Raw genomic sequence first — 12,342 nt, forward strand, 5'->3', positions numbered from 1 at the left:
CGGCTGGGGGAACTGGGGCTGTTCAGCCTGGAGAAAAGGAGGCTGAGGGGAGACCTGATCACTGTCTACAGCTACCTGAAAGGAGGTTGTAGCATGGAGGGTGTTGGTCTCTTCTCCCACGTAGCAAGTGACAGGATGAGACGAAATGGCCTCAAGTTGTACCAGGGAGGTTTAGATTTGATATTAGGAAAAAATTCTTCATGGAAAGGGTTGTCAGGCATTGGAACAGGCTGCCCAGGGAAGTGGTGTAGTCACCATCTCTGAAGGTGTTTAAAAGGCCTTTAGATGAGGTTCTTAGGGACATGGTTTAGTGCTAGAGATAGGTCTCTTCCAACTAAGATGGTTCTATGATTCTATGATCCTGCACTGACATGGGCTGGGGGGGTAGAAGCCGCAGCACTGCCAGGCACCTGGGAACTCTCCTGTCCTACCTCTGCGTTTCTTTCAACACACCACAGAATCATAGAATGTCCTGCGTCGGAAGGGACCCACAAGGATCACAAAGCTCAACTCCTGTCCCTGCACAGGACAAGCCCAAAATTCACACCATGTGTGTGAGGGCATTGTCCACTTCAATATGGTCAAAGTTGATGCTGTGACTGCCTCCCTGGGGAGCCTGTTCCAGTGCTCCACCACCCTCTGGGTGAAGAAACATTTAGATCCATTTAGATTTGAGAAGAAACCTCTTCTCAGTGAGGGTGACAGAGCACTGGAACAGGCTGCCCAGGGGGGTTGTGCAGTCTCCTGGAGACATTCAAAACCCGCCTGGACACATTCCTGTGTAGCCTCATCTGGGTGTTCCTGCTCCGGCAGGGGGACTGGACTGGATGATCTCTCGAGGTCCCTTCCAACCCCTGACATTCTGTGACTCTGTCCGCACCCGCGGGCGCAGAGCGCCGCTCGGCCGCTGACGGAGAGGAGGAGCGGAACAGGAAGACTAGACTCCGCCCCATGGCGGCCTTCCGCTGGGGAAGCGGAAGCTCCTCGGCCCCGCCCGGCAGCGTCCGGCGGTGCCTGGCAGCCATGGCTGACGAGGAGGAGGATGTGCCGGTGAGCGGCGGGAGGGGGTCGCGCTTCCCTCTGGCCGGGACGCTTCGGCCCACATCCCAACGGCGAGGGGGTCGAGGGAGGGCGGCGGGAAGGGCAGGGTCAGGAAGGGGTCCCCGGGTGCTGACGGCGGCCTCTGCTCTGCTGTGCCCATCTAGTTTGAAGAGGACGCGGAAGATGCCGGCGGGGGCCTGGACGGCGGGCAGGGCAAGAGGAAGAGGCTGTTCTCCAAAGAACGTGAGTCGAGCTGCGGCAGCAGCCCCTCCCCAGCGCTGGCGGGTCCCTCGCTGCAGGGCTCACCGTGGCTTGAACGACCACGTCCTTCCCCCAGACAAACACAGCTGAAGCTCTCAGCTATGGAGTGGCAAAACCTAATTTTTCTTAGTAAAACAGCAGCTTTCGTTCTGTGCCCTGGCCGAAAGCGCAGAAAGCTGTGCTGTAGACTCCCCCCAACCCCACCCCAAATATTGTCAATGCATGTTCTGTGCCAAAAGTCAGTCACGCTGCCAGTGTTCAGTACTTGGTAGGCTAAATGCGTATGTAAAGAGTCTGTAATCAGCCGTGCTTTCTTTATGTACAGCATTAGGCTTTTGTTGGCTTCTGTCCACCTGCCTGTTTCCTGTATGTTTGTTCAAGAATTGTGCTGCCCAACAGACAGGAGTGCCATCCCGGAGCATGAATGTGCAGGCTGGCGAGCTCTAATGAGAGGTGTGCTGCTGACAGTGCTGAATGGGTGGAAGAAGCCTCACGCTGAGTGTTTCTTTCTGCAGTAAGATGCATGATGTATGGATTCGGGGATGACCAGAACCCTTACACAGAATCAGTGGACATTCTTGAGGACCTGGTAATAGAGTTTATCACAGAAATGGTAAGTCAGTTCTATACAGCATGGTCAAAACATCCTCACTAAGTCTTTAGTCTTCTGAAGGTTAATACTTCTGACTCAAATGCTGCATTATCCCAGGCCCAAAACTCTGATGCTAGTAGGAGAAAGCTAAACTTAGACTTTGCTCTTCCAAGATTAAGGCAAAATTCACACATCTTGCTCCATATGGATTTAGAACTGTGTCTGAAGTTCCTAAGTAGCAGTTAGATTAGTATTGTAGGAGGGGAAATACACGTCCAACTTTGGGGCTCACTGTGGCATCACTGTATGCGCAGCTGACAGCAGGCAAGGCTCAGCTTTGATAGTCTGTCAGGTTTTTTTGTTCTCCCATTATCTTTACATGGATGGGAACATAGCTCTGCACTACAAAACAAATCCAAGCTTCCAGAGCCTGAAGCTCTTCCAGATATCTGGAAACTGTTTGAAAGTTTGTTTTGGTTTTTGGAAAAAGTTATTCCTAGTGTTTGTGGATCCCCTTGCTTCTGAAAGGTTGGCCTTGCCTTCCCTTATCAAAATGCCCTAAGCTGTCCTGTGATGTGGGTACCTCATTGCTTCCAAGTTCTGCCTGATGCTGTTCAAGCACTCTGCAGGTTGGGTGCCCCTCACGTAATCTGTCTTTACTTTTGATTCTATTACTGTTACGTGTATATAGTGGTATGTGCTGAGTGTAAGTGACGGGCAGCTGGGGACAGCACAGCAACAATAAGTCCACAGTTCACTGGTAAGTTCTATTGTGACTAGTATGATGGTACCCAGATCCTGCTATTGTTTACTTTTTGATTATAAAATGACAGGAAATAAGTGGAACTGAGAGATCAAAATAAATTAAGGGGGAAAGGAACCCTGCTGACTTTCCTCTTTTCCTCCAACAGACGCACAAAGCGATGTCAATTGGGCGGCAGGGTCGTGTACAGGTTGAGGACATTGTCTTCCTCATACGCAAGGACCCCCGGAAGTTTGCCAGAGTTAAAGACCTCCTAACTATGAACGAAGAACTGAAACGAGCCAGAAAGGCCTTTGATGAAGCAAACTATGGATCTTGATTCTGTGCACAAGCTGCACTAAGGCATTACTTGGGCACCTGCTGCCCAAAAGGAGCATGATCTGTGTTGTTTGAAGGGGTTATTCAGGATGGAGGTCACTGCTGGGATGTCTGCCTGCACTCCCAGCCCTTTTTGAGAAGCTTTCAAGCAGCTGAATATTATCTGATTATACATGGTACAACTTGGTGTTTTTATGCCATCGCATGAAATGAGGAAAGAGCTCTAAAGATTTTGTAATGGCAGGCAGTCTGAAGTAGGAGTGTGTTGGATTAGATATCTAAAGGGGACAACTATTTCAGTTATTGCTGGGTATTCCTGTGGCAGGAAACCTAGAAAGTAGATCTTGGTTAACTGGACAAAGTCCTCAAGCCCAAACTACTATAGAACTTCTGCTCTTTGCTCTGTACGTGCTCTTTGAATAAAACAATTTAAGTTTGTGCCCATTACTCATGACTAAACTTACACTGATAAATTCACACAAGGTGCCTAATACGAGGGTTTTAGCACTTCATTGGCTAGCTCTTCTGTTTTCTAGCAATATTAAGCCTAGGAAATGGAAGTTAGCCTATTCCAGATGTACTTGCACTTACAGCCTTTCCTCACCTCTGTTAGGCAGATGCTGTTCTACAACAAAGCAGGTTACTGTTCTTCATTCTGAGACAATTTTTTCTCAGTATTTCCTGGTGATCCTGATCTTGGGACATAGTTACAAACAAGAGCCTGGCAGAAAGCATTAACCACGTTGCTTGTTCTAATGTTATTTCATTAATATGTGTTGGAGTAGCTGTGCCTTACATTGCCCAGCAGGCAGAAATTGCACTTACATTAAAAAGATTCCAAGACAGCAAACAGCGTGTTCTCCAGTCAGGAGTTCACTGTTGCAGGCCACAGCTGTGCTTTCCTCTAGTTCTGGAGCAGCTCAGAGTGAGAAGGTTCAATAAACTCCTCCTTTTAGTACAAGGATAACAAATACTGAACAGCAATAATACTGCAAGTCAAGGCTGCCCCCTGTACAAGCACCACAGAATGAAGGGTGTAAGACTGTTTCCTTGGAAAATAAGTGGCAAGTGTTTTGTCCTAAACAGCAGTAAGCAATCACCTGCAGCATCTCACTGTGGATGGTAACGGTTTGCACTGTGAATTTGGCAGCAGCACCTAATATGTGGTCTGACAAAAGAGAAGAGACACTGAGTAAGGGTAACTGTTCCTGGACAAGTCACTGTTCCTGGACAAGGCTAGGTGGAAAGGATGAAAACCATTCAGCTGTTCACAATACCCCTCCATAAAAAAGCTGTTTTACAAAAATACAATAAAATAATTGCTACATTCTTACCAGAATTTAGGATGTGAGTTACCAAGAGACAATTAGGGTTCTGAGGGTTTTATTTAGGAAAAAAGAAAATTTGGAATGACCTGACCCCTTTCCTCCTTACAGTCCAGGATCAAACACCCATTGCTGCAAAAATTGAATCAATATCCATGTTCTCAGTATCTTCTTTCCCCACAGAGCCATGGTTTCCTTCCAGCAACAGCCACTTAGGGGTTCCCACTGTACTTAGTTTGGCAGTGGCTGTATCAGCACTGGAGCGTCCTTCCCGACTCAGAGGCCCATCCTGGCAAGCTGGGAGGATCAGTGAAGAGCTGTTTTCACAGACCCCAGAAAGCTCAGAAGGTTTTTGCCGAACTGTCTTCAGAGTTCTCTTCAAGCGAGTGCATGATTTTATCCTCCTTTGACAGAACCGTGCCCCAAGGTACCACCTTGGCCAGCGTGCATTTTGTGACCCGTACAGGAGGTATTTACAGACAGATGTTTTGACACAGCACAGTTTTTTCTTCAAGCTTAAGGGGAGGAAATTGCACAAAACATAACTTTATCAGCTGCAGAAGTGTTTTTTCATTTGGGGTTCGAAAGATTTGGTTATTAGCCTTCTCTACCATTGTCATACCAAGGAGACACAACAGCAACTTGTACATTATTAGCCAAGGCATTCTGAAGAAAGATAAACACCCCTTGCATCATATAATCATTCACATTAAATATGTACATGATTTAAGTTGCATTTTCATCCTCCCTCAAGTGTCTGTGCATTTATTAGCCTTTTAAATCCTTTCACAAATGACTGAAGCTAAACAGAATGTTCACATCAGAGCATCCAGTAACCTGAACTAATGATCCCATTTGAATTTAAAAACAATGGGTTAGACCACTGCATTTCTCTACACTAGCAAAATACATAATATTAAAATCTGAAGTGTCAGATCCAGAAACCCCCCACCCATGCAAAATTACCTGCAACCTTGAGCCTCCACATGGTGCAGCCGGTTGCTTTTCAGCAACTTGTTACGCAGAAAATAAGCTTCTGACTTGAATTTATTGCCTCTGCACCACAGAATTGCTTTTCTGAGTGCTTCTGACAGCTCCCCAAATGACGTAGCTGTCTGGACCATCTGCACAAGAGATCCAGTATACTGCAGTCTTGGCATAGGAGAGGAAAGTGATGCTGATTTTGCTGTAAAAGGTGTTGATGCAATGCTTATACCCTGAAACAAAGAATAACAGAAATAGTATTTTAAAAACATGACATGTCTGATCCTTTCTGCTGAAGAGGAGCAGAATACTGAGGTTTTTGTGAGAACTTCCCTTATTTCCTAGGGAGAAAGTAGAATACCAGTCTTGTTTTGTGAGATACAAAAAGAGGTAGTGGATAATTAGAATTTGTATTCATCACAGAATCACAGAATGTTAGGGATTGGAAGGGACCTCAAAAGATCATCTAGTCCAATCCCCCTGCTGGAGCAGGAACACCTAGATGAGGTTACACAGGAATGTGTCCAGGGGGGTTTTTAATGTCTCCGGAGTAGGAGACTCCACAACCCCCCTGGGCAGCCTGTTCCAGTGTTCTGTCACACTCACTGAGAAGAAGTTTCTTCTCAAATTTAAGTGGAACCTCTTGTGTTCCACTTTGAACCCATTTCCCCTTGTCCTACCATTGGTTGTCACCGAGAAGAGCCTGGCTCCATCCTCATGACACTCACCCTTTACATATTTATAAACATTAATGAGGTCACCCCTCAGTTTCCTCCAAGCTACAGAGCCCCAGGTCCCTCAGCCTTTCCTCACAAGGGAGATGCTCCACTCCCTTATTCATCTTTGTTGCCCTGCGCTGGACTCTCTCCAGCAGTTCCCTGTCCTTCTGGAACTGAGGGGCCCAGAACTGGACACAATATTCCAGATGTGGTCTCACCAGGGCAGAGTAGAGGGGAAGGAGAACCTCTCCGGACCTACCGAACACTCCCCTTCTAATACACCCCAGGATGCTATTCGTCTTCCTGGCCACAAGAGCACAGTGCTGGCTCATGGTCATCCTGCTGTCCATCAGAACCCCCAGGTCCCTTTCCCCTACACGACTCTCTAACAGGTCATTCCCCAACTTATACTGGAACCTGGGGTTGTTCCTGCCCAGATGTAAGACTCTACACTTTCCCTTGTTATATTAAATTTTTCCCCGCCCAAATCTCCAGCCTGTCCAGGTCTTGTGTCCAATGTCTATGACTGACTTGGCCCCTAGTCCTGCCACCTGATATACCAACAAATGCTCAAACTTGCAAGCAGAAATTAGTAGTGATTTTCGGTGCAAAGCTTCCACACTAACTTGGGTTGTGAGAGAAGCAAAAATAATGCAGGGAAAGGGGACATTTTCAATAACGGATATCATGTTTTGAGTGTTAGGGTCTTTAAAGTAAAGAAAAAAAAATTGTAAAAAGCTTGCCATACAAACCTCTTGTGTTAGAGGTCTGGATGGTCTAAGTAGGCTCTTCACATCAAAGCCCAGTTGCTTCCCTACAAAGAGAGAGTTCCCATTATGAAATAAAGACAGTTTTAAGTTTTCCCACAGAGACACCACAACGCTTTGCCCTGCTGAGCTCTCAAATCTCCTGCCGTCTCAGCAGGCTCACACCTGTACTCAGCGTTTCCAGGCAGATCTAAGGGGACTTCACTCAACCCACATGGCAGCTGGCAAGGGATGAAGAAGACACACAGATATTACAGAGGAGAACTGCTGCAAAGGAGAACTTAATGGACAAAAGCTTCATGCAAACACCTGGATGCCCGCAGTCACTGACCATAGCGCTGACTGCAAGGGAAGTCTCAGGCACAGCCCAGAACCAGCACACACAGGATGCTTGCATCCTGTACATACAACTCCATCTGCTCTTGTGCAGACTGCAGACAGTGCTCTTAGCTTCCTTCACTACCCCGGGGCCCCATCTATGCAGAAGCAGGAAAATACACGTAACTATTTGCAGGACCTATATACTGCATTCATTACTGTCCAGGCTGTACTCCATTACTGTACAGGCTGTACTGTCCATTACTGTCTCTAGGCTGTATCATGTTTAAAAAAATAAAAAATGAATTTAAAAAAACCCCTTTCAATACTGACATTGTCTACAGCTTTACAAGGGCAAGGGTACATGCAGAATTCTCCTCCTCTTCCAAGGACAGAAGAGGGTAATTGGTACCAGAACTGCACTCTGTGGGTAGTAGAAGTACTCGATTCTCTTGGACAGAGGTTGCGGTCAGTCTCCGAGATGTCAGAAACCAGTAGCACTGTGGCACAAGGCTTTACCTCTGCTGGCTCTGGTCACCAGAACTGGCTCTCCAATATCCGCAGGGCATGGGATGCTACAGTTTTTCACAGCACTCGTGCAGGTCGCAAAATTTCTCTTTGTCCCAACCTCAGACACCACCTCTGGCATTGTTGGGAAGAGCTTCTTCAGCCAGCCAGTAGGTTTTTTTGTTGTAAGCATTTTAGCCTTTTGCTTCTTCACCTCAGAAGAAACGTTAACTCCAAGGAAGTTACTGATATCAGAAGGGAAGGTAAATCCCTTGATATAAGGCATCTGTTGGGTCTCAGACACCAGATGAAGCGATGTGGACAACACACCATACAAGGACATGAGGCTCTGCAACACATATCTGTACTGAATCCTGAAGAGAGAAGACAGAAAGGTATGAAGTCTTCTAGCAAAGCCTTATGCTCACAGAACAACTACCTTCAGCCCAAGCAGAGGAGCTGATATATAAGATTCCAAGCTGCCCCTTCCCTATTCCACCTCAAAACAAGCTTATCTTTTTACACTCAATCACCATGTTGCCCTTAATATTAGTCTGAGCTTTAAGGAACTGTTCAATATCAGAGCACAGGAGCAATTCAATGAGTAAATCCCTGATCAGGAGCACCTCCGCTTCCCTAGAGCTTTGTGGAGTGCCACACCTGGGACTCAGCAGGTTGCCAGGTCACATCCAAATCATTTGACAACACGTGTTCACCCAAAAGAAACCTGTACCAACTCAGAACAGTATTGCTAGCACCACTGCTGGACAACCGCCTGCTCTATGTTTACTGGGGAGACAGATTTCTTGTGCCTAAACATGTTCTGCTGAGTTACTCTACACAATCCTGCTACTCCTTCAGCTACACACAGCAGTTACTTTCTCAGCATTGCTTCGCAGTACTGAGAGAGGCCAGAACAAAGATTTCCCTAGAAAACTCAGCAATATTACAGAACAACTTTATCCCAGCCTTTCCATTTCAGCATGGGGCAAGACTTACTGCTTTCTGCAAAGAGTACCAGATGTTAGTGTTTGTGGCAGGCTGGCATTAACTCTGTGATTTTATTAGCGCTACATAAAGTCTGCTATGAATAAAGCCTTCCAAAACAGCATGTAAGAAGTCTCCTTCCACTTATACAACCCTTCAGGTACTAGAATCAAGTCCAAAGAGATGGAAGGATGCCCCTCCTCCTCCTCCTCCTAAATTAATAAAGCTCACTCAGCAGCAATGCCTCATAACAAGCCCTTTTTCCTGACAGGCACATCAAACAGACAACAAATGAGACAGACTTTTGAATACACAAACCAGAGCCGGCTCAACAACCCTGAAGCCACAGTGTTCAAAAGTATGAATTCTTCTGAGCAGAGATGTTGAACGGACAAGCTGAAGATTACACCAGTTAAGGATGAAAAATAAACACCATGTAATGAGACTTAAACACACCAACTAGCGGCAATTCACAAGGGAATATTCTGGATAATTTGGGAAACGAGCATTCAAACTTTGGGCTGCTCAAGGCTGGAACAGCAGTCAGCCAACAGCCTGAGGTTCCTACATAATAACTTGAAAATAAGATGTTTGGCTATCAAAGGAACTCCAAGTTGCACATATCAATTGCACAGTTGAGTCCCTCAGCAATACAGGGCCTACAGCAGTCCATTTTGGTCTCATGAGGTACTGCTGGTGAACTGTTAAGAACATTTTCATGGTGAAAAAAGGATACAGAAAAGCTTTACAGCAACAGTCCAGTAGACGCAGTATGAGCTTGCAACCTCCCAACACCTTCAGAGCCACGGTTTCCAGCATAGGCTGGCTGGGAACTAAACACTCTGCATGGGCTTGGGGTGTATTTTTCCTGTGTTGAAACAAGGATGAGGAGATGGTTATGATCTAACATTCCCACCCTTTAGCTACACAGACTGAGTTAATGGATAGTATAACATATGTGATCACAACACTTACTTGGGAATCAGTCCTGCCAGAGTTTCAATGCAGCCCACCAAGTTCATTTTCCATAGGCGCTTCAAGCACTGTTCTACCTACAAGAAAGAAAACTCCTTTGACCGGCATCTTGAGACACAGAAGTGCCTTGGTCTAAGAAATATCACTATATTAAGTGACACTTTCTGCTTATCAGTTTAACAGCACAAATTGCAAGCTTGTGTGATGGAATGCTCTGGTACGTTCCTATATCTGCACTATGGTGAAGAAGATCCCTTTATCGCGCTACTGTGAATATGGAATTGAGCGAAGGGCTGGAGCAGGCCATTGCTAATTGGTGCTGCCTGGTTTCTCCTGCAGTATACAATGGCTTTTGGTATTGGCTTTCAAGAATGAAAACGCGTAAACCAATCAAGAAAGTAAAAATGATTCCCGGTCTATTTCAAAACAGTTATTTGAAGATATTGACAATACCTGTAAATACTGGAAAACTGGTAAGGAGCTGATTTTTTTCATCTTAAACCAACAAATGCCTAATAGAGCAGCATAGGATTTTTCTTTTCTCCTCCCATTATAGCAATTAATTGAAAATCAAATCTCAGCATGAGCATAGGTGACCGAGCACTGGTTCCACAGGGCTGGAAAGCAGAAATTGCACTGACTGCACAGAGCCAGGAAACCCACTGAACAAAACTGCAAGGACGCTTAGAGATGACAAAACTTGCCCCTGCTCCAAAATACTTTTTGCATGATGCCCGGGCACCAAGTGCTGCTCCGAAGGCCTCTCAGGGACCCGTCCCCAGCTGCCGGGTACCTGGCGCCCCGCCGGGGCTGCTCCTCACCTGCTGCAGGGCCAGGTAGGGCCGGTGCCGGAGCAGCCTGCTGTGGTACACGTAGAGCACGGCCCGCAAGACGCGTCCCTCGGCGGCCAGGCCTCTCCCCGACAGCTGCTTGCCGGCGATCTCGCTCCGCCGCCGCAGCGCCGGCAGCCACCTCACTGCGGGCAGGGGGACAGCACCGCCTCAGCGCCCGCCGCCGCCCCCAAACCCGCGCCCCTCACAGCCCCACCACCCGCGGCCGGCCAGCACCGACCAACGCCGCGCACGGCGCCCGGGAGCGGCCTCGAACGCCACCCAGCGCTCCCCGGGCCCGTGCCGCTCCCAGCCCGGCCCGGCGCCAGCGGCGGGGACCTGCAGGGTGTTGGGCCGCCAGGGCCACCGTCGCGCTGCTGGCGGGCCACGGCACGTCCAGCCGGTTCCACGCCGCCTCGGGCGCCGCCATCTTCCCCGCTGTGAGGGCGGGACTGCGCAGGGCTGAATGCAGGCGGGACCATGTTGGCGGGTGAGGGGGGTGGCGTGGACCGGACCAAATCACCCCGGCGGGGCGGGGGCTGGTCGCCATTGGGCTGGCTGCTGGTGGCTTTGGTGCCTTTGCGTCTGCCCCGCACAGCTTAGTCGGGGTGTCTGCGGGGTGCCTGGCACCCCAGAGCCGCGGGAGAGAACCGTCCTGGCTCTCCCGGCCACCCGTGGCCGTGGGGAGCTCCGGACCTCCCGCCTGGCGGAGCCGAGTCCCGGGCACAGCCCGGCCCCGCGGCTGTGGGGCAGCCTGAAGAGAAGCTGCTAGATTAATATATGTTGTGATTAAGTTACAAAAGACGTATCTATCATTAGCCAATTGACATGATAAATGCTGTCTAACCACCTGCAAAATGAGGGGATGTTGTTCAAGTTTTAGATCCTGCATGACAAGAGGGAGGCAGAAGATTAAGTAATACATTGTTTAGATGCAGAGTGCTTAGTTTATGTTTAACTAATAATTAATAGATGTTATGTATGTAGTAAACCAATCAATTATAACTAACTTTATCAATTATTTCTTAGTGTAGATGTATGTTAAAAATGGCAAAAAATTGTAATCAATATGTAATTAATTGTGTGGGTATAAGCAACACAAGAGCATCCATCACTTCTGGAGGATGATCCCCAGAGCTCCTCAGCGCTGCCAATAAAGAATGCCCCTTAATAGCATAATTGACTCTGCTGTTAAGTTTATTTCTCTGTTTCAGCCCTGGAACTGCAGCCCAGCCATGAGCTCCAGCCATTCAGTTCCAAAATGTCACGAGTGAGAAGGGAAATAAATATTAATTATGAGTGTCTTTCACACTTTTTAACCCTCGCAGTTCTTCCGCCTTGGGAGTCGGGGCTGTTCAGAGCCAGCGCAGTAGCAGCTGAAGTCGCCTGCAATGCACTGCAGAGGCACTGTGGCAGAAAAAAGTTCTCCAGGGGATGATCCCCGTCACAAGCCAAGTGCCTGTCCTGTCCCTCCACACACACACAGCCCAAAGTGCAAAAAAAACTGAGTAACTTGCTTCACACCAGCAGTTATTCACATCAGCATTTTGAGCATGAGGCTGCTGTCCTCGCCCTGGGGGCCTGCCTGGTCCCTGCAGTTGCTCCCCACCCCAGATGTTTGGGTTGGCTCTGTCAGAACCAAAGGGTCAAGACCAAGCAGGAGTGGGGCCTGTGGTGTGTGCAGGTGCCCTGTGGAGCTGATTGCTGTAACGTGTTAGCACTGCCCGAATGGTTATGCATCACATGGATTAGATTTTTATGGTCTTCCATGAGTTCTTCTCCCCTGGATATATAACATTGTTTCCTGGCCCCTTCTCCCTCCACCTGAAGCTGAATGTACTCTTTTTTTACCGGCCAACATTGGTATTCCCGTTAATATATTTGTGAGAAACAACAGAGTTAAATTGAGCATGAATTTTGTACGGTCTTACCTCTTTAGATTCCCTTTTGTTGTA

General features: G+C 47.8%; 2 protein-coding genes across 3 annotated transcripts; one reads left to right on the forward strand and one right to left on the reverse strand.

Moving 5' to 3' along the window:
* The first annotated feature begins 912 nt into the window (after positions 1-912).
* Positions 913-3,422, forward strand: TAF13 (TATA-box binding protein associated factor 13). Its single transcript, XM_065049947.1, has 4 exons — positions 913-1,050; positions 1,206-1,284; positions 1,818-1,915; positions 2,806-3,422. Exons 1-4 carry the CDS (start codon positions 952-954, stop codon positions 2,974-2,976), a joined length of 447 nt encoding a protein of 148 aa, XP_064906019.1. The 5' UTR covers positions 913-951; the 3' UTR covers positions 2,977-3,422.
* Positions 3,423-4,341: 919 nt separating this feature from the next.
* NEPRO (nucleolus and neural progenitor protein) lies at positions 4,342-10,884 on the reverse strand. Of its 2 annotated transcripts, none has more exons than XM_065049943.1 (9): positions 10,727-10,884; positions 10,379-10,533; positions 9,558-9,630; positions 9,319-9,450; positions 8,901-8,978; positions 7,608-7,969; positions 6,756-6,817; positions 5,267-5,517; positions 4,342-4,815 (listed from the first exon to the last, which is right to left on the reverse strand). In XM_065049943.1, the coding sequence occupies exons 1-9, from the start codon at positions 10,867-10,869 to the stop codon at positions 4,419-4,421; spliced, it is 1,653 nt and encodes a 550-aa protein (XP_064906015.1). In that variant the 5' UTR covers positions 10,870-10,884; the 3' UTR covers positions 4,342-4,418. The 2 variants fall into 2 exon arrangements, with proteins under 2 accessions (XP_064906015.1, XP_064906016.1); XM_065049944.1 differs by having other exon boundaries at positions 9,558-9,634; positions 10,727-10,823.
* Between the last annotated feature and the right edge of the window lie 1,458 nt (positions 10,885-12,342).

This window comes from Columba livia, chromosome 1, assembly GCF_036013475.1.
Source record: "Columba livia isolate bColLiv1 breed racing homer chromosome 1, bColLiv1.pat.W.v2, whole genome shotgun sequence".
In the NCBI taxonomy this organism is placed as follows: domain Eukaryota; kingdom Metazoa; phylum Chordata; class Aves; order Columbiformes; family Columbidae; genus Columba; species Columba livia.